Source organism: Sturnus vulgaris, chromosome 1, assembly GCF_052056855.1.
Source record: "Sturnus vulgaris isolate bStuVul1 chromosome 1, bStuVul1.hap1, whole genome shotgun sequence".
Taxonomy (NCBI): Eukaryota; Metazoa; Chordata; class Aves; order Passeriformes; family Sturnidae; genus Sturnus; species Sturnus vulgaris.
Window position 1 is genome coordinate 117,446,065 of NC_142243.1, and position 21,871 is coordinate 117,467,935.

General features: G+C 43.0%; 2 protein-coding genes across 10 annotated transcripts in view; one reads left to right on the plus strand and one right to left on the minus strand.

The window, feature by feature from the left end:
• Positions 1-685: 685 nt before the first annotated feature.
• LOC148225444 (uncharacterized) lies at positions 686-21,597 on the minus strand. Of its 8 annotated transcripts, none has more exons than XR_015807350.1 (3): positions 21,453-21,493; positions 17,996-18,117; positions 686-3,462 (listed from the first exon to the last, which is right to left on the minus strand). XR_015807350.1 is itself a non-coding variant. In XM_088175034.1 (3 exons), the coding sequence occupies exon 1, from the start codon at positions 20,870-20,872 to the stop codon at positions 20,498-20,500; it is 375 nt and encodes a 124-aa protein (XP_088031160.1). In that variant the 5' UTR covers positions 20,873-20,951; the 3' UTR covers positions 11,143-13,622; positions 17,996-18,117; positions 20,420-20,497. The 8 variants fall into 8 exon arrangements, 2 of the variants coding, with proteins under 2 accessions (XP_088031160.1, XP_088031163.1); XR_015807347.1 differs by lacking the exon at positions 21,453-21,493 and adding an exon at positions 21,332-21,425; XR_015807346.1 differs by lacking the exon at positions 21,453-21,493 and adding an exon at positions 20,738-21,188.
• Positions 3,263-21,871, plus strand: part of RGS20 (regulator of G protein signaling 20) — a 34,519-nt gene continuing 15,910 nt past the window's right edge. Inside the window, exons 1-2 of one of the 2 annotated variants that reach the window (XM_014881631.2) lie at positions 3,263-3,400; positions 20,058-20,411. In XM_014881631.2, coding sequence (XP_014737117.2) covers positions 3,278-3,400; positions 20,058-20,411 — 477 coding nt within the window. In that variant the 5' untranslated portion in view covers positions 3,263-3,277. Of the gene's footprint in view, positions 3,401-20,057; positions 20,412-21,239; positions 21,736-21,871 lie in introns of those variants that run through there. The other variant, XM_088174998.1, reaches the window with a different exon arrangement.

The following is a 21,871-nucleotide window of genomic DNA, read 5'->3' on the forward strand; positions in this document are numbered from 1 at the left end:
AGAGGGAAAGTCTGGGCATTGATTCGCAACTCTTGAATGAGATACATACAGTAGAAGGTAGGAAGAAATTAGCAGCTTTCATAGTACAGAAGGGTCTTCAGCAGAGTGCAAAAAGCATCTGGTTGAAGTCTGTTCTCTTCAACACACCCAGAAATGCTTGAGAAAGGAGGTGAATAGTGTAGTGGACACTTTGCTGGTGACAGTGTTACTCCTTTAGGAAGCTCACGGTGGAATTTTGAGCCACCTTGTCAGAGGGTGGTGAGTAAGCTACCAAGATTCGCATATCCCCCATCCTCAAACACTTGGGCATATCTGAAAATTTTCACCAGTGTGAGTCCCACTCACTGAGACACTCTCTGTGTGAAGGAACTTCATTTCATTGCAAGGGAAAGTTTTGAGGAAGGAAGGAAGGAATTGTACAGTTATTAGAGGAGCCTCTCTTGTATGTCTGTCACCACTATGACAGCAAAAGGCAATTCTCAGCAACCAGTACAAACCCATCCTGCATCATCAGCTTGGAGCATCCCATGGTGCCTTATTTGTATTAGTTGACTGTAAAGGTGCTGTGTGCCTATCTTTGTGGCAAGGATCTATCCTTTAGGAGTTACATGTGCAAAACAATTCTCATTTAGCTATTTTTGGTCACATCAGTGCTTGTCCATTAACTTCTGGCAATGCAGTTTCATTTGAAGTTGCTATGTTTAGATGACTTTATTGATGTGTGAAACAGAGTGAAAAGTGAAAAGCACGTCAGCATGCAGGAATAAAAGTCATCAATTTGCTGGATCACAAAGAATAAGAATGCTCAATAGTTTAATACTAGAAAACTAATGCAGATGAGTCATCTTCAGACTAAAGCTACAGACAGCTGGATTGTGAGAGTGTTTTTCTGTTCTCCTTTCTTTCTTGTAATAAGAACAACGTATCATTGTCTAACACATATTTTTCAAATTACAAAAGTGTTTTGCACACCTGCCATTTAACCTTTCACCATTCTGTACATCACCTGCTCCTGCATGTCTGCACAAGTATTTAACGTGTAGAAAAAAATGCTTGGAAAGTTTCTCCACGCAAAACATGCTTAGAAGGTTAGAAAAGTGAGCACACTTCTCTAATTCACAAAATGTTAAAGTAGTTTTATTTTCTCTCCTCTCTAATTGTGGAAGGGTGAAGAGGCCTCGTTGAAAAGGCTTCCTTGCATAGAAACAGAAGTGATTTTTCAATATGAGAAGATGTGGAGTACTTCATTAGATGTTTGTCCTCAGGAATTATAGCAAGATTGGCCCATTGTGAGCTGGATTTTACTGCTTCATCTGTCTTTGTTTTCTGCTTTTATTTTATCTTCATTTTGTTGTGTATGTCATGGTAGAAAAACATTATTTTGTGAGTATCCTTTTTAACAAGAAACACCTGCTTCCTGCAGCCAATATAGACTTATCTGACTTCTAGGATATAGATCATTTGATACATCATAGATCACTTGGATTATTTTTCTTTTTAATTAATCAGATCTCTGGCCTTAATGATCTCGTAAAGCTAATATGCCACAGTTGCGCATATGTTATAACAGGCAACCTTCTGATTGCTCCACCTCCTCTTTGAAATGAGGTTTTACAAGTTCACTGAAGGAACCACACATAACTTTTCTGCAATAGGAGTGGTCTTTTTTGAAAGAAATATAAACTAACATTTATTGTAATAAATACATCTTCTATTTTTCCCCCTAGTATAATGGAACATTGCTGTAATGCCAGAAAATTGGAAGTGAAGTGCTATGCAAAAACAAGAACAGAAAGGCCAATGCACTACTGTTTGTAGCCTTGAGAAATAATGCATCTGGGGTTAAAATAGTAGTGGGAATAGAGACATGTGTCTCTGTCTCGTGTACATTCCCTTCTCTATTGAAAGCTGAACAGTCTCCAGCCACTCTTTGAGTCTACAGCATCTCCTCCTTTCACCATCAGTCTCTGTTGCTTTGTGCCAAGAGCTTTTGTCTGTACAAGAGGGTCCACACCTGGAAATATAGAAGGAGTGCTCTTCTCTCAGAAATTGCTGCAGTTCCAGATGAAATGAAGCTCACAGGGTTAAATAAGAAAAAAGAAAAAGCAATAGGTCCTCTAACTTCATCCTCTCAGAAAAAGATAAAGTCAGAACACTAGCTTTTTGGAGAAAAAGGGAAATGCTGAGCTGCCCAGTGCTGCTGATGGTAAGCCTGGCTAAAGGACAGAAACAAAAAAAAAAGTTGTTTTTCTAAGTCTCAGCAGCAATTCTGACAAAGTCAACTTATTACTGGAGCTATACTACAGCTTTCTGTAACAGAGTTTACTGTATGGTGACTTCTAGTGCAATTTACCTTGTCAAGCCTCATTGTTCTTAGTTTTTCTCCTCAGCATTTACTGAATTTCTCTGAAAAGAGGACAGAAATGTGACCAAGGCAGCTCTTCTCACAAGAGATGCTGTGTGGGCAGATATATTATATCTACCTTGTATCTACAATGCTTTGGTCTTTTGGTGGAAAAAAAATGTTGGGTTTGGCATATTTTTCGGCTTGAAAAAAAGATGTAAACAATAGCAAATGAATGTTGGCAAAAGCCTGGCAGCCCTCCATACAGCTGGGAGAAAAAATCTATTAATAATCTACCTGGAGCCTTAGTCCTTATATTTAGTGTGTCTCTATCCTGAGACACGGCTGAGGCTCATGTGCTGTTTTCACTGGCGCTGCAAGGATTACCAGCAGGCCATCTGTTCAACCAGTGAGGAAAAACATGTGATTGGCAGGTACCACTGACCTAAGACAGACATCTCTATTTGGTACTGCCTGCAGAGTATGACTGTGTGCTGAGTTCCTTCTTCTTTCAAGTTGTAATTGGAATACATTCACTCTGAGGGGATAAAAAGTGTCTCATGGTTGTTGCAGCTAGTTTTTCTAACATGTTCAACCACTCTGTGCCTGTCTTTCTCCTTTGCAATTTACTAAAACCTACAAAGTTGTAAGTCTAATCTCTAAGCTGGCACATGCTGAAGGGATGAGACACTGCAGATATCTGAGGACAGATAATCCTGTTTGTCTCCAGACCAGTGGAGGCTGCAGGAAGACCTGGCAAGCTGCAAGAGTCCTGGACACTTGTCCATCAGTATAAGGACAAGCACTCTTTATGTTGTTGTCATTCAGCCCAATGTCTGGGATTTGGTTTAGTTTCATCATTAAATATAAGTGGTGCTTTTCCAAGAAAGGTCATTGTAAAATTTGATTCAGGAACAGCCTTTTTATTTCTCGATGTGGAGGCAAGTTGTGCTCTACTTCAGGACTCATAGCTACCATGCAGACAACTGTCAGACAAAGGAGAACCTCCAAAATGAAGATGAAGCAGATATTAAAGCTGCGCAGTGGATTTTCAAGGTAAGAAAAAATTTCAGGATTAGTTATCCAAACATCCTGTACGAGGGGGTGAAATGGTGTATCTGGAAAAGAGGAGAAAGAAAATATTAATGTCGTGAATAACAGCCATAGGCTGTTTATCATCAAGACATCACTATTCATGTAGTTTTCCTTTTTCCTGAGCCTCATCCCCTGCCCTCCATTCTTCAGCATGTTGCAACCACAGTGACAAAGGAGGTGGTGATCTCCCTTCCCACTGTGTCTCCTTTCAAAGAGTATGATAAACACATCCATCTAACAAAAATTATTCATATTTTGTGAAGCTAATCTGTTGCTAAAGGGGAGAGGGAAAATATGTTGCTTCATGGTGTTTAGACACTGAAGAGTTCTGCAGTTTTTACTGATACTATGTCAGATTTTTTTTATTGATAATGGACAAAAGATGATATGCCAAAGAAATCAAACTGCATAATACTGCAAGGAAATCAAACTGTATAATACTGAAGTCTACTAGGGAGTTACAGTAAATACCCTTTAGTGAACCTGTCGAGTATTCCTTAATTTAAAGCTACAGTCGTATATCTTCTAGATTTTGTCAAAAGCCTGAAAGCTGCCTGAGGGGTGAACTGATATTATTTATTTATGCATGCTCCTATGCAGCACAGCAAGAGAGACAAATGCAAGAAACTGTATCTTATTAAAGATACCCCAAAAGCTTTGGGACAAATGTCCCTAAACCAGGACAGTGGTGCACCATTGTGCATGATAAGCAAAAGTATGTGATAGCAAAGTCCTGCACTCCTGGAACCACAAAGGTCGTCTTTTTTCAGGCTTAAAGGCAGCATAGAGAGGGGCTAAGGCATCCAGCTGAGTTTCGTGGCAGGGTTGGTGAAAGCTAAGACAGGGGAAGAAGCCATTCCCAGTTCCACATCTGCCTTACAAAGGTTCAGGTTAAAGCTGGAATTGATCTCTCTATCCCAGTTCCTTAGCCAAATTATATCCATTTCTAAGAGGCCATTTCATTTGAATGATAGGAATGCACTCATCCGAAATTCTAAATTACTTTCATTGCTTTTGCTGAGAGGAAAAGCTCAGCCTGTTTTTCTGCTATCAGAAAACTGTTTCTGATAATGAACAATGTACATTCTGTTCAGAGTTTCATGCCATTCTGTCCTGTTTTCTGTCCATTTGGCACATGAGCCTGGGGACTTCTTGACCTTCTTGAAGGCAAGAGGGGTTTTGTCATAAACCCAGTGGCTCTTGAAGTTAACCATTGACAGTCATAGTTTCTGAAACCCAGATACTGAGTTCTTCATAATTCATGTCCCCAGTCATTTCTCATTTAGCCATCCTTTAATTCACTCCAGGTGAATTGTTCCCTCCAGCTTGCTGATTGCTTTTGGGGATATTGCCTGAATTTCTAGTTTCTTGCTGAGTCTCTGAGAGCATGGTGCACAGGACTGAGTCAGCAACCTCACCAAGGATAACTTGTTATTTCTCTATTCTGCAAAGGATTTAGCTATAGAATGACATAAATGCCATGGAAGGCTCAGAGCCAGACTACTGTCCACAGTTCCTTTAACAGCAATGCTGCCAGCTTCCCTTCTCCTGCTTGCTCTCTGTCCCATTTACTTTGTTTAGTGCTTTTGTTTCTAAATGCTGCAGCTTTACTGTTGTGGCTCTCATCCCTGGTAGCAGAGACAGCCTGCAGGGACTGCTCAGGAGATGCTCTGTAAGCACTTCCTGAGCTCAGCTGAGTTGAAATTGCTGTGATGTGGAAGCTCAGGTATGAGGCTACATTCTCTGGGGGAGCATGTCTTCAAAACTTCATAAACCATACCAGCAAATGATCCTTTCACATTTGTAATGTAAGCAATGTTACTGGTAGCTAATGAGTCTACAAGGATTGTGTTAGTGATAGGAAGTTAGACTTACCCATCTAAGAGTATGTACAGCCCTAAGACTGGGGAACTAAAATAAACTGCAGGCTTTACCTTGCATGGGAGGGAAATGCCTTTCTCTTTTACTGATAGGGAACCACAGCACAGAGGGTTTACATGATTTCCTAGTAGTATTTAGGTAAATAACTTGAAGTTTGTAAACTTCAAGACCAGTTCGTCACTTACACTTTCAGAATAGAGGAGATCATGTTAAAATTTTTCTTTTTTTTTTTTTTTAATAATTCCTAGTGACATTCAAGTGTATAGGAAGTTCAGGGTTTTTTGGTTAAACATTTCTATATGTGCCACTGGTTGCTATAGAGAGATTATGTTCTTAGACCTGTAATTTGTGTGACTGACAGGGTCCTTGATCAGACTGATTCCAGCCCTCATTAATTCCCATATTCCCTTCCACTTTAGATGAGATTTCAGATTTTATACTTCTCAATGTGACTACTTCTGAGGGCAAGTTGGCATCTAATTCAACATGCCAAAGAGTAAAAAAGCCAAAATATCAAATAAATTTTCAATTAAAAAACCGAACAAACCAGAAAAACAAAAAAACCCTTCAACCTAAATATTTTAACAGAGCACTTGAATTAGGTTTATTTATTCTTGGATGTTCTTTAAAAGAGAAACTGAATTACAAGATAAATGTTTTTGAAAAGTGGTAGGCAGAGCTTAAAGGCTTTTAAATTCTCTTCATGACATTTAAATTAACTCAATGAGTTGTTTGTTTCTATCTCCATTTGCATTGCTTAGAAGGCCTTTCTCTCTGGCATGTTTGCATCTTGATTTATAGAAGTGTTAAAAAGCAAAAGTGAATGAACTGCTTTTTACCACTGTCAACACAAAGATACAAAGACTATCTTAACCCAGAACTAGCACATTCATGTGTGCTCCTGAGGAGCTTTTTGCACCCAGAAACATTACACTGCATAGGAAGATAGTGCAAGGTTTAAAATATATCGCTGGGCTTTTTTCCCTGTGGACAAAATTTAGCCAAAGTCCTGTTCCACAGAGCTCATTGCTGTCCTTTCCTCAGAAGAGGGTGAGAATGTTCCCCAGAGGGCTGCCACATTTTAGTTCATGTCCAGATTACATCCGGATAGAACCTATTTCACTTCTATGACACAATTGTGGTTTCTAAGCATACAGTCTCCAGATTTGCTTGGGTTTATATGAATAATACACCTACAGCAAGTGGCTGGGCAAGCGCGGATAGGAAAGCAGTGTCAGGGCTCTGAGTGATTAATAAGTGTTCATGGCCCTGATCAGCCTCGGCTGGGGCCTCCACCCTCCCCCATGGACCCAGCAGCTCTGTTTAAGTTTAGCCCTCAGGGCTTGTTCCCTTGAGCTGAGCCTGAAGGAGTGATGGTCTCCAGTCAAGTGACAGCCATGTAGTGGAGCCTCCCACCCTGGGCTGACTTCTTGGCTTGACCTTGGCTGTCACCTGCCAGTGTGTGCTTGCCTGGTGGCTGTGGGATCTGATCGTAAATCTGATCCGAGGAGTTGACTTCCACCTTCCTGTGATACTGTTTTATGATCTGGATCTTTCTTGAATTTGTCTCTATATTCAGTTCGCCTTGCTCAAGTTGTGGGGGTGAGATTTGGGATCCCTTTGCTTCCAGCTCACCTTCTGTGAGAGAGCCTCCCTGTTCTTGCTAGGGATTGAAGCAGAATACTTTCCAGCTTCTGCTGACATTTGCCTCACCTGTAAGGGCTTGCTTTCCTCCACAGGGCTTGAAGCAGAGAAGTGGAGAAAAGCATAGTGTTAAGTGAGAAGATATGTGCCAAGGAGATGCAGAAAGCAAGTATTAATCCTCCTCAAACAATAACCTGGAGTCTGAGGCACCGTGATACCTGGTTATACCAGCATGGCTTTTCTACTTGCCAAGTCCCATCCACTTAAATTCTGTGTGGGGGACGAGCATGCTGTGGGAAGGAGCAGCCCCAGGAAAGTATGGCATCCTTTATCCTTCGTCTAGCTGATCACAGGTCTGCAGGAATCCTTTGGGCTTAGAGATGTCCAACATTATTCTATGAACTGCTTGCAATGTGAAACTCACTCATGACCATGCATAGCTCACCTAAATTATTTGGCAACTGCTGTGAATCATAATTTTTTTTTATAAAATAGGAATCCATTCACAAATAATTCCAGAAAGGTCAAAAATCATAAAAGTTGTTATCTGCAAAGGAAGACATGCCAGTTGAATAATTGCACTGCTTTTATCCAAGGACTCCAGTGTCCTCAGCTAATGAGTGCTGTCAGTCTTTAATTGCTATTACTCTTAACAGTCCCTCTGAAGTCAGATGTTGTCTTTATCTTTTATAAGAGTAGGAAAAGTCCTGATATTAGTAAATATACTCACCCTTTTCAGTCAATATAATCCCCACCAAGTATCAAGAGTGTTTGTTTATTTCGTGCAGTATATTTTTCATACTTAGTCACGGTAGCCTTTGTGTGTCTGAAAGCTTGTGATTGTCAGAGACTGTTCAGAACAAACCAAGCAGTAATTTATATCAAGGACACACTTCTTCTGTTCATCTGAACAGGTCTTGTACATAGTTTAACAGTCACATATTATCTCTTATGTTTGAAATGGGCAGGGGATGCAAACTGTATGGCTAGAGATTGAACTACTTTCAGTTTCAGCCAGTGTTCTTTGTCTATGCCAAAATAGTTCTTCTTACACAGCAGATGTAAAATTTGAGAAATGTTTGATGCTCTTTTTTATTCAGGAGCAAGATTTCAAAGGGAGACGGAATTTTGGAAGACATGTAGGAGTATTATGTTGCATTTAGGACCACCAAGTTATGAGCAACTAGTCATACTGACTACTTCTTTGACTATACAGTTTGATAGGAAAAAGGGTGGGTATTTTGCTAAATAGTTATAGATTAAGATAATAAAGTAAAATCACATGCACTTAGTTTTAAAGGTAGGTAATGTTATTTCTAGGACAAGTTGGAGAGTGTTATCTCTCTGCAATGTTCTCTGGTGGTTAATTTTGTTTTCTGGACATGTATCCTTTATAACAATAGTATATCCTGTCCCTGAAGTGCTTTCACTAGTTAAGAAAGGGCTACTCCTGCACATTTTTACAGACTCTATCAACTCTTATGAGACCTGCAGTGTTGTCTTGGTTTCAGCTGGGATAAACTTAATTTTCTTCCAAGTAGCTATTACAGAGCTATGTTTTGGACTCAGTATGAGAATGTTATTGTTAACATTACTAACAAAGTGAAGTTTTAGATGTTGCTAAGCTCTGTTTGCCCTAAGTGAAGGACTTTTCTGTTTGCCATGTTCTGTCAGTGAGTGGGTACACAAAAACTGGGAGGGAGCAGGGCCAGAAGGACTGACCCAAACTGGCCAAAGGGCCATTCCATACAATAGGGTGTCGTGCCCAGTATATAAACTGGGAACAGTTGGCCAGTAGAGGCGGGTTCAGCTCTGTGGGTCCTGCTGGGAGCAGTGGAGTGAATGAGGCACCCTTCAGCAGACCTAGCCTTGAAACACATGCAGTGACATGCACTGGCTCAGCTTTTGTCAGTGGATGGGACTCATTTTCACCACTTGCTGGCTTCCCCTGCACAGCCTTGTAGAGATCTTTCATGTTGGGTTTGGGGTTTTCTTCCCACATTTCCTCCAGGTGTCCATAGTAGTCTGCTCCAGGCAGCTCAAACCATTAAATATAACTCCTTTTAAAACACAATCTTTTAATCTTTAGCATCATGCATGAAAGTGAGATGAATGCGGCTTAAGCAAGAATTGTTCTATCAGACAGAAAAAAGTGTGGTCTTTTCCTGTGGGGGTGGTGGGATAGGTTGCCTAGAGAGGATTTGATGTCTCCATCCTCAGAGGAATCCAAACCCTGTTCAGCACAGATCTGAGAAGCCTGAGGAGCAGGAGTCATAAAGAGACAATATGCAGAGGCCCCCTTCCAATCTCAACTATTCTGTGAAACAAAGAGCTCTTCAAAGAGTCTTTCTTTTAAAGCTCTTCTGTAATTACATGGCATAATAATATTTTTAATTCATAAATTCTTCCTTTTTTTTGCATCCAGAAACACTTTTCAGAGAATAGCTGGCTGTGTTGCTCAGCATTGCCTATGAGCCAATAATAGCTGCATAGACAGCAATCAGAGGGCATTCTTTTGTAAAAGTTGTCAAAATAATAATGTACTACACATTAAGGGGTGGATTACTTGCATATTAATGGTGTGCAAATTTTCTAGTCCTCATAGATAATTTGTAGTAATTTGCAAAAATGTGTTTTTCTAATTTAGTGATTTACATATTTTACTATTGAAATAGTCCTAAAGCTTTCTTTTCACATATGCACCTTTGAAATGGGCAAAATGCAGATTCCTGGGCTGATTAAGATATTACTGTCAGAAAGAATTTCATGAATATGAAAACCAAAAGGCAAACTGCTTTTACACTAGTTCTGGAAATTTTTCAGCAAAAAAATTCTAGACTGACCTGAATTACAGAGATTGTTTTTATTAATTTACAATGACCTTCTTTAAATGGAACAAAATGTCATGCTGATTAATAAATAACCTACTCAGCCTAAATCTAAATTAACTAATTTGAGATATGAGTAACTTCAGATTTACAAATACATTAATTTACTATATCCTTTCACCAGCAAGAATTAACAATTTAGATAAAGGACACAAGAAAAGCAACATTTCTCTGGAAGACCACTGAGGCCTTCTTAAAAAAGTATCTAATTTGGGTGTCTGGGAGTCAGAAGGAATTTACTTTTACTTCATGATGTACCTCTACTTGATGAAATTAAATGACTTTCCCTAAAATACAAAAATTATTAAAATTAAAATTATGTACCTTTCTGCATCACCAGCCATCATAATGCCATTGGTATTGCTCTGATTTGCAGTTCAGCCTCGGTGCCATGATGTGTTAGAGATCACCCCACCATAGCATTCCCATTGTACTCTGATTTATTTCCAATACACCTTATTTCTAATTGGAAGATTAATTGGTATATGGAGTTTGTTCAGCTCATATTTCTCAGGGATTTCTGAGTGCCAGAGGAATCCTGAAGTACCAGATTAGCAAATTCTTCCATTGCAAGACACCAGGAGAATGGGGTGGGGTGCAGTGTCATGGTGATCAGAGAGCTGGAACAGCTCTCCTATAAATACAGACTAAGAGCAGTGAGGTTGTCCTGCCTGGAGAAAAAAGAGTTCCAGGGAGATCTTAGTGCTGACTTCCAGTACCTAAAAGAGGCCCACAAGAAAGCTGGAGAGGGACTTTTTACAAGGGCATGGAGTGACAGGACAAAGGGAAATGTCCTGAAACTGAAAGAGATTAGGTTTAGATTAGATATGAAGAATAAATTCTTGACTGTGAGGGTGGTGAGGCACTGGAACAGGTTGCCTAGAGAGGCTGTGGGTGCCCCATCCCTGCAAGTGTTCAAGGCCAGGCTGGATGGAGGTGTCCTGTTCATAGGGTGGGAGAGGTTGGAAATAGATGACTTTTAAGGTCTTTTCCAACCCAACTCATTCTGTGATCTAAGATTATCAAAGGCAGTTCTGGGTGGGAGTTTGAAAGTGCCATCTGACGTTTGCTGCTAGGATCAGCCTAAATATCCCTGTCTGTTGTTTAAATTCATTACTCCTTGCTGTATATACCGTGAGCATGAAGAGTATTTTACTCCTTCTCCTTGCCTGTTTGTATACAATGCAAGCTACTCGAGATGCATTTCCCATGGGTGGTGCAAAGACACAAAAATCGTGATTTCCACACATACTTTTTCACAGTAATTTCTTTCCACAAAAATTTCAAAGGTTCTGCAGGAAAATAAATGTTTATTTGAAGCCTTTTAATAATTAATCAATCCTACATTTACTGGCCCCTTCTGTGCAATAACAGGACAGTTTTTTACTCCCATTTATTTGCATCTTTACATAAAGCAGCTTCAACCAGTCAAGAAAGAGATGCAAAAAGAGATCAGAATTCTATCACAGTTATATTGCATTCAAAGCCCAGCTCCATGTTGCTAGCTGACAGCTAGGTTCATCCTTCTGAGAAGGTCAAAGCCAAAGCCATGCCAAGCCAGGAAATGCAAAGAAGAGACCATCACTCTTCTCCCAGAGACCACATGGGGGATGTAAATACCTTGTTTATGTACAATGTAAGTAATTATATATTTCTTCACAAGCATTACAATTTAAAAGTGAGACAGGCAGAACATTAGTTTTCCATCAGACTTATCCAAAACATGGGTTGAGGGGTAACACTTGGGAAATGGCAAGGATCTGTGAGCAGGTGAACTGGTGAAGCCTGGCCTGCAGAAGCCTGTGCCTGTCTACTGACAGCTCTGGATGTCTCAGGAGGCTTGGCCTTGTACTAATGCTGATTCCAAAACATTCAGGAAATTAGATATTGAGATCTTTAACCTAACAGATATTTATTCTACCACCTTATGTGGCTGGAAACAGCTCAGGAGACTAATTGCCTTCAGCATTATACTTTTAGTGTCATTCTCAAAATAAATCTTATCTAAAATACCGTATCAACTGTTAAAGGTAAGAACAGGCTAAAATAAATCAGGACCTGCCCAGTGATGCCTGCCAAGCAGCAGCTGATTGTCTCACAAAATGTCACATCATTTTTTCTGGATCACTGTAGCAAGCACTTAATTACTCTCACAAGACAGACGAAATTATTTACAGGAGCCTAGAGATGTCAGGTCTGTGCTAAGGAACTCATACAGAAAAAGGAGAAAGGCTCAGATTTGTTTTGTTATTTATTCTCTTCCAGTTGTGAACACAGCTTAATTTCAGGAAGTAGCTGTGATTTTTCCTGTGTCATTTTGAGTGATTTACTTTAGGACTAAATAAAGAAGAAAACAGTTCTCACTGTTCTGTTCAGTTCACTGTTTCCTTTAAGAATAATCAAAAACAGTGCAAAACAGAGCAAAAACAGTGGGTCAGGCTTAGACCAGAATAGGATAAATTATTTGTTCTTGAACTGTATAACAATTTATTATGAGAGACAGATTATAATATTTTAAAATATTAATTTTCTTGCATTGCATTTTGTAAAATCCGTGTTTTCTTTTTGCTACCAAACCAATTTGTTCAAACACGTGGATTCTTCTGAGGCAGTTGTCTTTGGGCAAGAAAATCTCCTTTTAGGGATTCCTTGCTAATGCTCTAGTTTAGTATCCCAGATGACCTTTGGCACTCATACCTTTTGTGCCTTTTGGTACTTGGAACTCATGCTCAGATTTGCAGAAGTGCTCAGACTGTGCTGGAGAAGCTGCTGAGTTGCTCCTCTCTGACCCCTTGTCCTGTTTTCTCATTTGCAAGTTCTTGCTCCATTTACTGATTTTCATTACCCAGTATTCTGCGTGGAAATGCACGGGACATCTATAACATTTCTATTGGAATATGGGCTCTACATAAAAGGGTTAAACGGCGTTTCTCAGTTTGCATCCAGATCTTCTGAATGGTTTGGCATGGAATAGTTTTCCAGTCATAAGACTGACAAAGTGAGTCACAGCCCTTAAAAGCCAAGGACATTTCTTCCAACTAGCATAACCTAATGTTCACTGAAATGTTTGATTCTGAAGATGGTTGCTATGTTGATGACAGACAAGTTTTTCTCGCTGCACTACATTTATTCTGTTCATACACACTCTGTGCAGATAAATGCATGCACTTCATTTCAGTACAAGAATAGTGTCTTATTGAATAATTTACCTGGAAAACAGTGGCATGCTCTGGTTATAAAATTGTTTCAGACTCATAAAAAAACTGTGCTCTCTCATTTATCCCTCTGGGTTCTAAACAGGCACACTTTAAACAGGTTCTTACCAACGTTTCCAAATCATCAGGAGAAATAAGTTAGAAGTGTTACAGAACAGAGGAAGAGGTTAGGCTATTGCAGACATGAAAATTTCAGTCCCACTTTTTCTTTTCTGTGTTTGGTCAGGAGGTAAGTTTTAAATGAACTGCAGGAAGGAGGTTGGAAAAGGCATTTTGTCTGCCAAGGAGGAGAACGTGGTCTTTCAAAGCAGTAGTGTAACAGAGGGAAACAAGCCTCAAGTGTGGCCTTCTCAGTGAGTTGATTCAAACAGTGATGCACAAAGATGGAGAACAAAAATAGAAATGTCCAAAATTCTGTCCATCTGGAGTGCTGTTCTCCCTTTCTTAGGACAATTCTTGAATCCAAAGCAAAGTGCAGTGCAGGGAAACACGATAGACAGCCCTGGAGTGGCCAGAGGAAAAGCCCAGCCTGCAGAACAGTAGGTCAGTCTCTCTCTACATCAAACAGGAGAAATGTGGTTTCACAAGAACACATGAAGTGACTCCCCCAAAAGCTCAATAATTCAGAGTTGGTTTTTTGTTTGGGGTTTTTTGCTGTTGTTTTTATCAGCTTGTTTGCTGGATTTTTGTTTGTTTGGAGTGTTTTTGTTTGTTTTTTTATTTCTCTGTCTACTTGAGATCCTCTGTCTTTAACTTGTAACTCAGTATCTGTGGTGTCAAGGGAGACCTGGGAGCTGATACCATTTGTTATGTTGCTTCAAGCCTAAAGCAAGCACGACATTCAGCCAGTGACTTGGGGTGTCTGTAATTACAATCTCTCTAATCTAGGCAGATACTCCTCTAGGGGCAAGATCACATAAGGCATCTCTGAAATAAATATTAGTAAGAGATTGTTCGAGGAAACTCCAGGCCTTTCTACTCACTTCCACAGGGATACTCACTTTTGCATAACAGAGATAATCTGACCTCTTTAAAAGAGTATTTGTTTGGTGCCACTGATAAATCAGTACACTGGAATAGATAACACCTCAAGTTTTCCCCTTTTCAAAATATATTCACACCTTCTCCTCACTATTACTCTTATCAAATCAGCTCCTTTTCCTCCCATCATCATTCATATGTCTTTTTAAGATGCTGGATAAACACACTGGTCACCAGCTCAATCTAGTTTGCAATGAGACAAATACAGAGTTTTCATGCAGCACCAGCCTGCAACGTTCTAATTCATAATGTCCTTTAACCTCATACTCTTCAGCAATCTCTCACTGCCTGCTCTTTATTCTTTTGTTCTTCTATTTCAAAGGAATTATAGTGTATTTCTCCTTTCATGTTCTCCATCACCAGTCCTACAAGTGAATTATATTTTCTCCCATCAGGCTTTTAACATGGCTGCATAATTTTCCGATTGATCCATATTTTATAAGGTCCAACACCTGATGAAAATTAATGGCAGAATCACAGTGTCTTCCTCAGGAATCTTGTCAAGCTGGAATGTTACTGTGCAGCCACATTGTGCAACCAGGCTTTCAGAATCACTTTGAACTACTCAAAGGTTCTGAAACTTCGATCTGTTCAGGAACACTGGTTGCAAATTGCCCCGTTAATCTTCTTGTCTGAATCAGCTCTGGAACATAACTACAAACTGCTCTATAAGACCTAAAAATTGCATTCATGGCAATTTTGATTTCTTCTTTAATTGATTAATTACTTTGCAAGCACATGTGGTAAGGATCCTGTGTAACAATTAGGTTATGTGTGATCCAGAATATCAGAGATACTTCTTCAGGTCATGGTTGCATAGGTACCTCTTGAATGACAGGGATACTATGAAGATATTTTTACTTTTCCTATCATGAAAAAAGAGAGATATAGTTCCCTAATCGATCATTTCATTTCCATATGGGCAGAGAAGAGGAGCCCTAATAGCACAAGGAGGATTAGTGCTTTGGTACTAATCCCTGAATGCTGAGGTTCCCCATTCAAATTGTAGGTGCACAGTGACACCTTCTGGAAGCTTGCAATGAGCGTTCCTGAGCCGCTTCCTCCATTGTCTGGAAACTCACCATTTTATTATGTAGAAACAAATCTTTTTCTGATCAACATTTTTACAAGGAATTTACTACAGGGTCTATTGTGTAGCTGGGACATACACTAACAGAACAAGGTCGTGATGGAAGAGATTTTGCTTTTTAAGTCAAGCCTGATCTGTAAGGATTTTCAATTATTCCAAATAATTCAAAGGTTTATGGGGGAAAAATTAGATAGGATTAGAGATATATGCTAACCTCATGGTTTAAAACAAAATGTAGTTGGCATTATATTTTTAATTATTTAATGTCATACATTAAGTGAGAGGATCAGAGAATATAGTGAAGATTCAATTTGCCAAACATGACAAGTTAAATGAATGAGTTCCTTAGTCCATTTTCACTTGAGTAAAGATTTCATTTTTTTGTGTGTCACATTGCAGTTCCTAATTAGACATTCTCTGCCCAAGCCACCACCTTCCTGTGTAGTCTGTAAATCTGCCAGAAACTCTGCATCATCAAGGATTTTAAGCATGTGAATTGGGTCACAGAGCATGGTCCAAGGGCTCATAAAACCCAGAGCCAGCACCCATCAGCTGGACTGGGCCAGAATGGGGAGCAGAACCATCACTGAGCTGACTCTGCCATTGAAATCCAGCATTCAGTGCTATTGCTAGAGAACATGTCCTTATCTCTAATACTGAATTCCATCTCAAATGTTATTTCTCTTTACGTTTCCTCTGCCTTAGAAGTAATAAAGATGTGATATGTAGGAGTGGAAAAGAAGCAGAGTTGTGAGTGGAGACAGCGGAGGCTTCATGCAGCTTTAGAGCAGACACTGACTGATATAAATACTGAAGCTAAGGGTTTTGTCAGAGCATACATATGGGACTGGACAACCCTGAGAAAATACATCACCCTAGAAAATGACCTTACAGTGATGAAATAATTGTCAAAGCACTAAGCAGAGACACCAGCTGCAAAAAATTCTGCCTGCACTAAGATCTAACTATTCTGATAATGTTTCAAGCCCTGATGTAATGCAATCACAGGTTTTAGCATCAGATCTTGAGGAAACCTAATCCTCCATCAACAGACTAAGAGGCACCCTATGAGGGCATGAATGACACGACAGTGGGACTTGCACACTTTGGCTTTCACAAAATAAATTCTACTGATTAATTAACACACCACTATCAATGTTGATGAAAAATTAAATACTAACAGGCATCCCTGCACATAGGACAACTTAGTTAATGCTCTATGGGACCACGCTATTCTATGGTTGGTCTTATATGTTTGAAGATACCATTTTATTCTTCCTCCCATGAACACTGAACCTATATTTCCTACTTGAAACCAACTACTGACAGATATATAAAGAAAAGTGGCTTACGTCTGTAAGAAGCTGATGTTGAAAAAATACAAATATTTAAAAGTTCAGCAAAGCTGCTTCTCATAATATCACTGGTATTATGTTCACTTCAAAATATGGTTATTTAAATGTGTCTTTTATTTTTCTTTTTACATTTTTAGTTTTTATTAAGGGGAAAGGGAAAGCAAATACTACAATACTGCTGATGCATAAAGAAAATTGAAGTTCAGCTGAAGTTCCTGGAAACTCATTCTCCTGAAAATATCTCCTTTCCCAGAAAAGCCTATCAGTCTTCAAAATGATTTGTAACAAGTGCACTTTAATGTCAATGAAAAACGTAAAAAAATGGCTTCTTACTCTCTGTTTGAATTGCTCCCTAATTCACTATGAATCAGCTCCATTCAATGGTCTAGAAGCTCACTTTTTAACAATTTAAGGGAGCAAAAAACACTGAAATAGACTAGAACACAAAAGCTGCCATACAAATGTGTATGGCCTCTCCTTGGGCAGGGAGCAGAAGTTCAGGTATGAGACCAGCAATCAGCCCTCACACCTTAAAGGCAAACAGGCCCCAAAAGAGCTGATATGTACATTATGTCACCCATTGACCTGTGACTGCAAGAATGCTGGAATACGATGTTATTAAAATACAGATACATGTTCTGCACTAACTTTCTTATCACCTGTTCTGAACAGTGAGAACAAACTAAAAAGAAAAAATAAGGTGACATACAAGTTTTCGCTAAAAAATAAAATAAAATAAAATAAAATAAAATAAAATAAAATAAAATAAAATAAAATAAAATAAAATAAAATAAAATAAAATAAAAACAATAACTGATTTCTTCATTTCCACAAAGGCAAAATTAGGAAAATGTGTTAACTGGACAAGATTGCAGAAGGAAAGAGGGTGGAGTCTATGAAACATCCTCAGGGACAATATCAAGTAGCAAAGTTACCCTCATATAAAGCCATCCCTGTCTGATTTAAAATAAAACTACTGTATGCTGGATAGATTTCCTCCTAGAAGTTTATCAAGAGCTTATGAGTCTAATGTGAAATATTCAGGAAGGTCAAGTAAAGGGTGGAGGTAGGTTTTCTAATGCCTGGTATACTGGTAGATAATATCAATATTGAAACCAGATCTGTTTTATTATTTACCTTGTATATTACAGAGAAAAAGGTGCCACGATATAGGATAATTATATTAAATACACAGCTCACACGTAAGCCGTCAATTTCCCATAACTTATTTTTTTTAAACTGAAATAAGTACAAGGTCAAATATACTCCCATGCCTTGCTAGATTGACATTTTGGTTTCCCTCTGTCCCAGTGAAGTTGAATTAACCTGAACAAAGTAGAGCAGTAGAAGGGACCAACAGTAAGGTCACAGAGATGCATGCAGAGCAAGCTGCTCTGATGACTGAGGAAATTTTCTTTCATGCATGAGAAATGCATACTCACATTCTTTTAGAGACAGAAAGGGTTCCAGTCTGTGTCTCTCAGCTCTCTCAACTCTAAACCCCATTTCATCAAAGTCCAAGCCTTTGTTTATGCAGTTCTGTCTCATCCAGCTGGACATCAGCCTGCATCCATCATTCAGGGAATAAAAAGGAAGAGAAGATGACTATGTTAACAACTTTGTGAAGACTTTATGCCTCCTCACCATTCAGCTGTTTCAGGATGTGGTTGTGTGCCCATGCAGTGATGCAGAAGTACCTGCCTACAGGGCGAGACAGAGTTGCCTACAAACCCCAATCACTGGAAGATAGTTAGCTTAGGTGGCTTTGTTTATCTAACACCATTTATGCTAGGGAGCATAAATACAGTGTTTTTATACTATACTATCCACCATCACTATATGTCACGAATTTTGGAAAAAAAATATAGCTTTCTTTAATAAGGTGTTATCTAGGACCATAGAATGGTTTGGGTTGGAAGAGACCTTAAAGATTATCTCATTGCAAACCCCCTGCCCTGGGCAGGAACAACAGATCATGGCTCTTCTGAGACGAATGAAAAGTATGAGGGAGCAAGCCCATACCTTCCAAAGGGGTTACACTCTGACAGCATTTTAAACCTGGACTTGATCAAGCGTTCCTGCTAAGACTTAGGATGCCCCCTGGGACCATAACCTAGAGAGGTCTTAGGCAGTCACATTTTCTAGCTGAATTCAAAGGCCGGTGGTGTTAACAGGTATTTTGAACTCGGTCTTAAGCCACATAAGCAACCACTCCTGTACACTTACAGAGACTTTGTTTCCTTTTCTCTGCCAAGGAGTGAAGCAGTGTCATTTAATCCTACTTGTCAAACCCATAATATCTCCATAGGTTGTGTCTGGGCCTTGGCAATTGTAGTTTGGCACAGAAATCTGCGCACCATCAATTCTATGCTTTCTGCCACAATTAAAGGGGCAGAGATTTGTAGAAGGGCTTCTTGCCACCAGGCAGAATGAATACTGAGTGGAGTTGTGGGTGGGAATCAACCTTTCTGCTTTTTCTGCTCTCCGGGGAACATTGTCCAGTTTCTGCCGTAGTTCATCTCTCCAAACCGACCTAGGGAAACTCTCTGCTGCTAAGCAACAGCAAGCTCTCCTTCTGTGTAGGAATGGCAGCTTTCTCCGCTGGTTTCAGCTCTAACGAGCACCTTCCCTGGCATCAATGGCACCACAGCCGTGTTCTCCCATTGCTGTGCAGTGCCTTTGGCCTTCTAGGGCAGCACTGTCACTGGGGGAAGGGCTTTCTTCACACTGTGTAGACTTCAGTTCCTCTCTGTCTTTTTGATGTCTGGTTGTAGGCCAGAAATAGGGACTATGTTTTGGGATGGGCTAAACCTTGATGAAATAGTGAAGCCCCAAACAATCAGGTAGAAATCATTGCTGTAAAAAAGGGAAGTAGAGTGGTGATTTTTGTCTGTTCCTGCTCAGAGCCCATGCTCCATCAAGGTGGCTCCTTCTCTGCAGGACAATGGCACTCAGCGAGGCAGGGCAAGGTCACGCTACCCTGACGCTCGCAGATCAGGGCGGGCTGGCCGAGCTACCCGGCCAAGGCGGGCGGCTGAGGGGCAGGATCAGGACCCTGGACAGGTCCGGGCGGCAATGGCTCTATTCGCTCCCCCCGCAGCTCCGTCCGTCGCCGGCGGTTGGCTTTCCGGGCGGGGATTCTTTGGGGGTGCTCTTTGGGTGTAGGTTGTAAGTGGCCAAATTCGTTCTCGTGCTCTTCTGGCACTATGGCCAGCCCTGAACCCCAATGGGCACTGCCTGGGTACAAGATCTGTCCTCCAGCCCTCACCTGAAGGACCGGATTAGAAAAGTCACGAAGACAGAGTGTACGTGGGGACAAGCGGGGGTGCGAGGGCAGCAGGGTGTGGATTCACGGCTGCCACCACTCCAACCCCCATCACTGTGGGGCCCTGCTGGGTGTGCTGGGCCCCCGCCTGCGCCTCGGTGATGCTCACTTTGTTTTTCTCTCTCTTTTTCTCTTCCCATCCCGTCCCTCCGCTCCCACACCTCCCCCGCTCGCCGCAGACTCCGAGGCCTGCCAGGCCCCTCGCCTCGCTGTCAGCTCTGCTCTCCAGCCCCTTCCTGCGGCCGCAGCTCCCTGCCCGCCGGCCTTGCCCGCGCTTCGTCTCGGCGCCCCGTCGAGACGCCCCGGAGCCCCGCTTCTGTCCCGCGGGCTTGGCGGCGCTGCTGGCCGGGAGCGGGGCGCCCGCCCGCTGCCCGCTCGCCGCCCTGCTGCGGGGCCGCTGGGCTGAGCCTCCGCCGGCCCCCGCCCCGGCCCCGCCGCCGCCCAGCCGCCTCCCCCCGGAGCGCCGGAGATGCCCGGCGTGCCACGGAGTCGCGCCGCCGCAGCCCCGCGCTGCCCCCGAGCCTCCCGGCGCCGTGAGTACCGCTCCTGGGGCCGCGTCCACCCCTTCCTTCTCCTCCTACTCCCCGCACCAGGGAAACCGCGGTCCGCCCACGTGCCTTCAGCCGGCACCGGCGTGGGAGTCTCGGGAGCGCAGGGCGAGCTCCGCGGCAAAGCCCCCGGGCGCCGCAGCGAAGCCCGCTGGTTCCATTTGCCATCCCCAGCTCCCCCGGGTCCGCTGGCTCCAGCAAGGCGGCTCCTGCGGATGCTCCGCACCCGGGAGCAGCGCGGGCTGGAACAGCCCCGACGGCAACCGGGTGCCCAGCTCCGGGAACCGGGAACGCGCAGAGCGTTCACGCACCGAATCAGTCTTGTTTTCACGGGAAGACACAGTGTCGGTCTGCCCGGGAACGGCAGAGGTACTAGCAAGCCGCAGTCGTCCCGTTAACCCTTGTCCCGGCAGACGGCTGCCCGGGGAGTAGAGGTGGCGGATCATTATCGGTGAGAGAATCCTCTAAACGTGGCGATGCTCCTAAGGGCGGCTCTGAGGAGCAGGGTGAGCGCCCAGCGGGGCGGCCCCGGCACACGCCTTGCACGGAGCCCCGCTGCGCGGCTGCCGCAGCCGTGTCACATCTGCCCCGCGGAACGGGAGAGCGAGCCCGGGAGAGCCCGGCGCGGCGAGCCCAGCGCCGCTGGAAGGCAGGAGACGGCTAGGGGAGGGGAAGACGTGTATTTTAACACGCAGTTACTTAAAATGCGAGTATGTTCCAGCGCCGGGTTGGCAAGCCTGGCTCTCCTCTAAGGCATCTATGAACACTGAAGCACCAGCACCAAGCCCTACGGCGGCACCGCCGCCTCTCCAAGCCCTTCCCACTCCCTCCCATCAGCGCACACACACACACACACACACACACACACACACGGACACACATACGCGCGCACACTCGCCACTCACACGCTCTCACGCCGGTCTCTCGGGCATTTCTTCCTGCGGCGCCTGTCCCATGGCTCCCCCCGCGCCCTCCCCAGTCCGCCGCCGCGGTGCAAGCACTGCTGCGTTTAATCCCGTTGCAAACCGGCTCTGAGCCGTAGCAGCCCCTGGTGTTCGTCGCGGCAGGGGCGACCCGGCGCCAGCCCACCCCGTCGGGCCGTGCCGGGGCTGGGAGCGCGGGCTGCCGGCCTCGCTGCCTCCGGCTCCAGCTACGGCGAGCGAACCCACTCGCGGCCGCACCGTGAGACGAGCCCACGGGGGCCGGGCGCATGCGTGGGGCTGGCGAGCCGCCGTTCCCGGTCGCCCAGCCCGCCGGGACTGGAGGGGAAGCGTGCGAGGACGCCCGGCCGGGCCCCGCCGCCGACACCGTAAGTAGCGCTCGGTTCCGCTCGGCGGCAGCCGGGCACCGCATCCCGCGCTCCGGGCAGCCGCGAACCCCGTGCCGCAGCGGGAGCTGCCCCGGCTGCGGCGGGACGGGACGGGACGGGACGGGACGGGACGGGA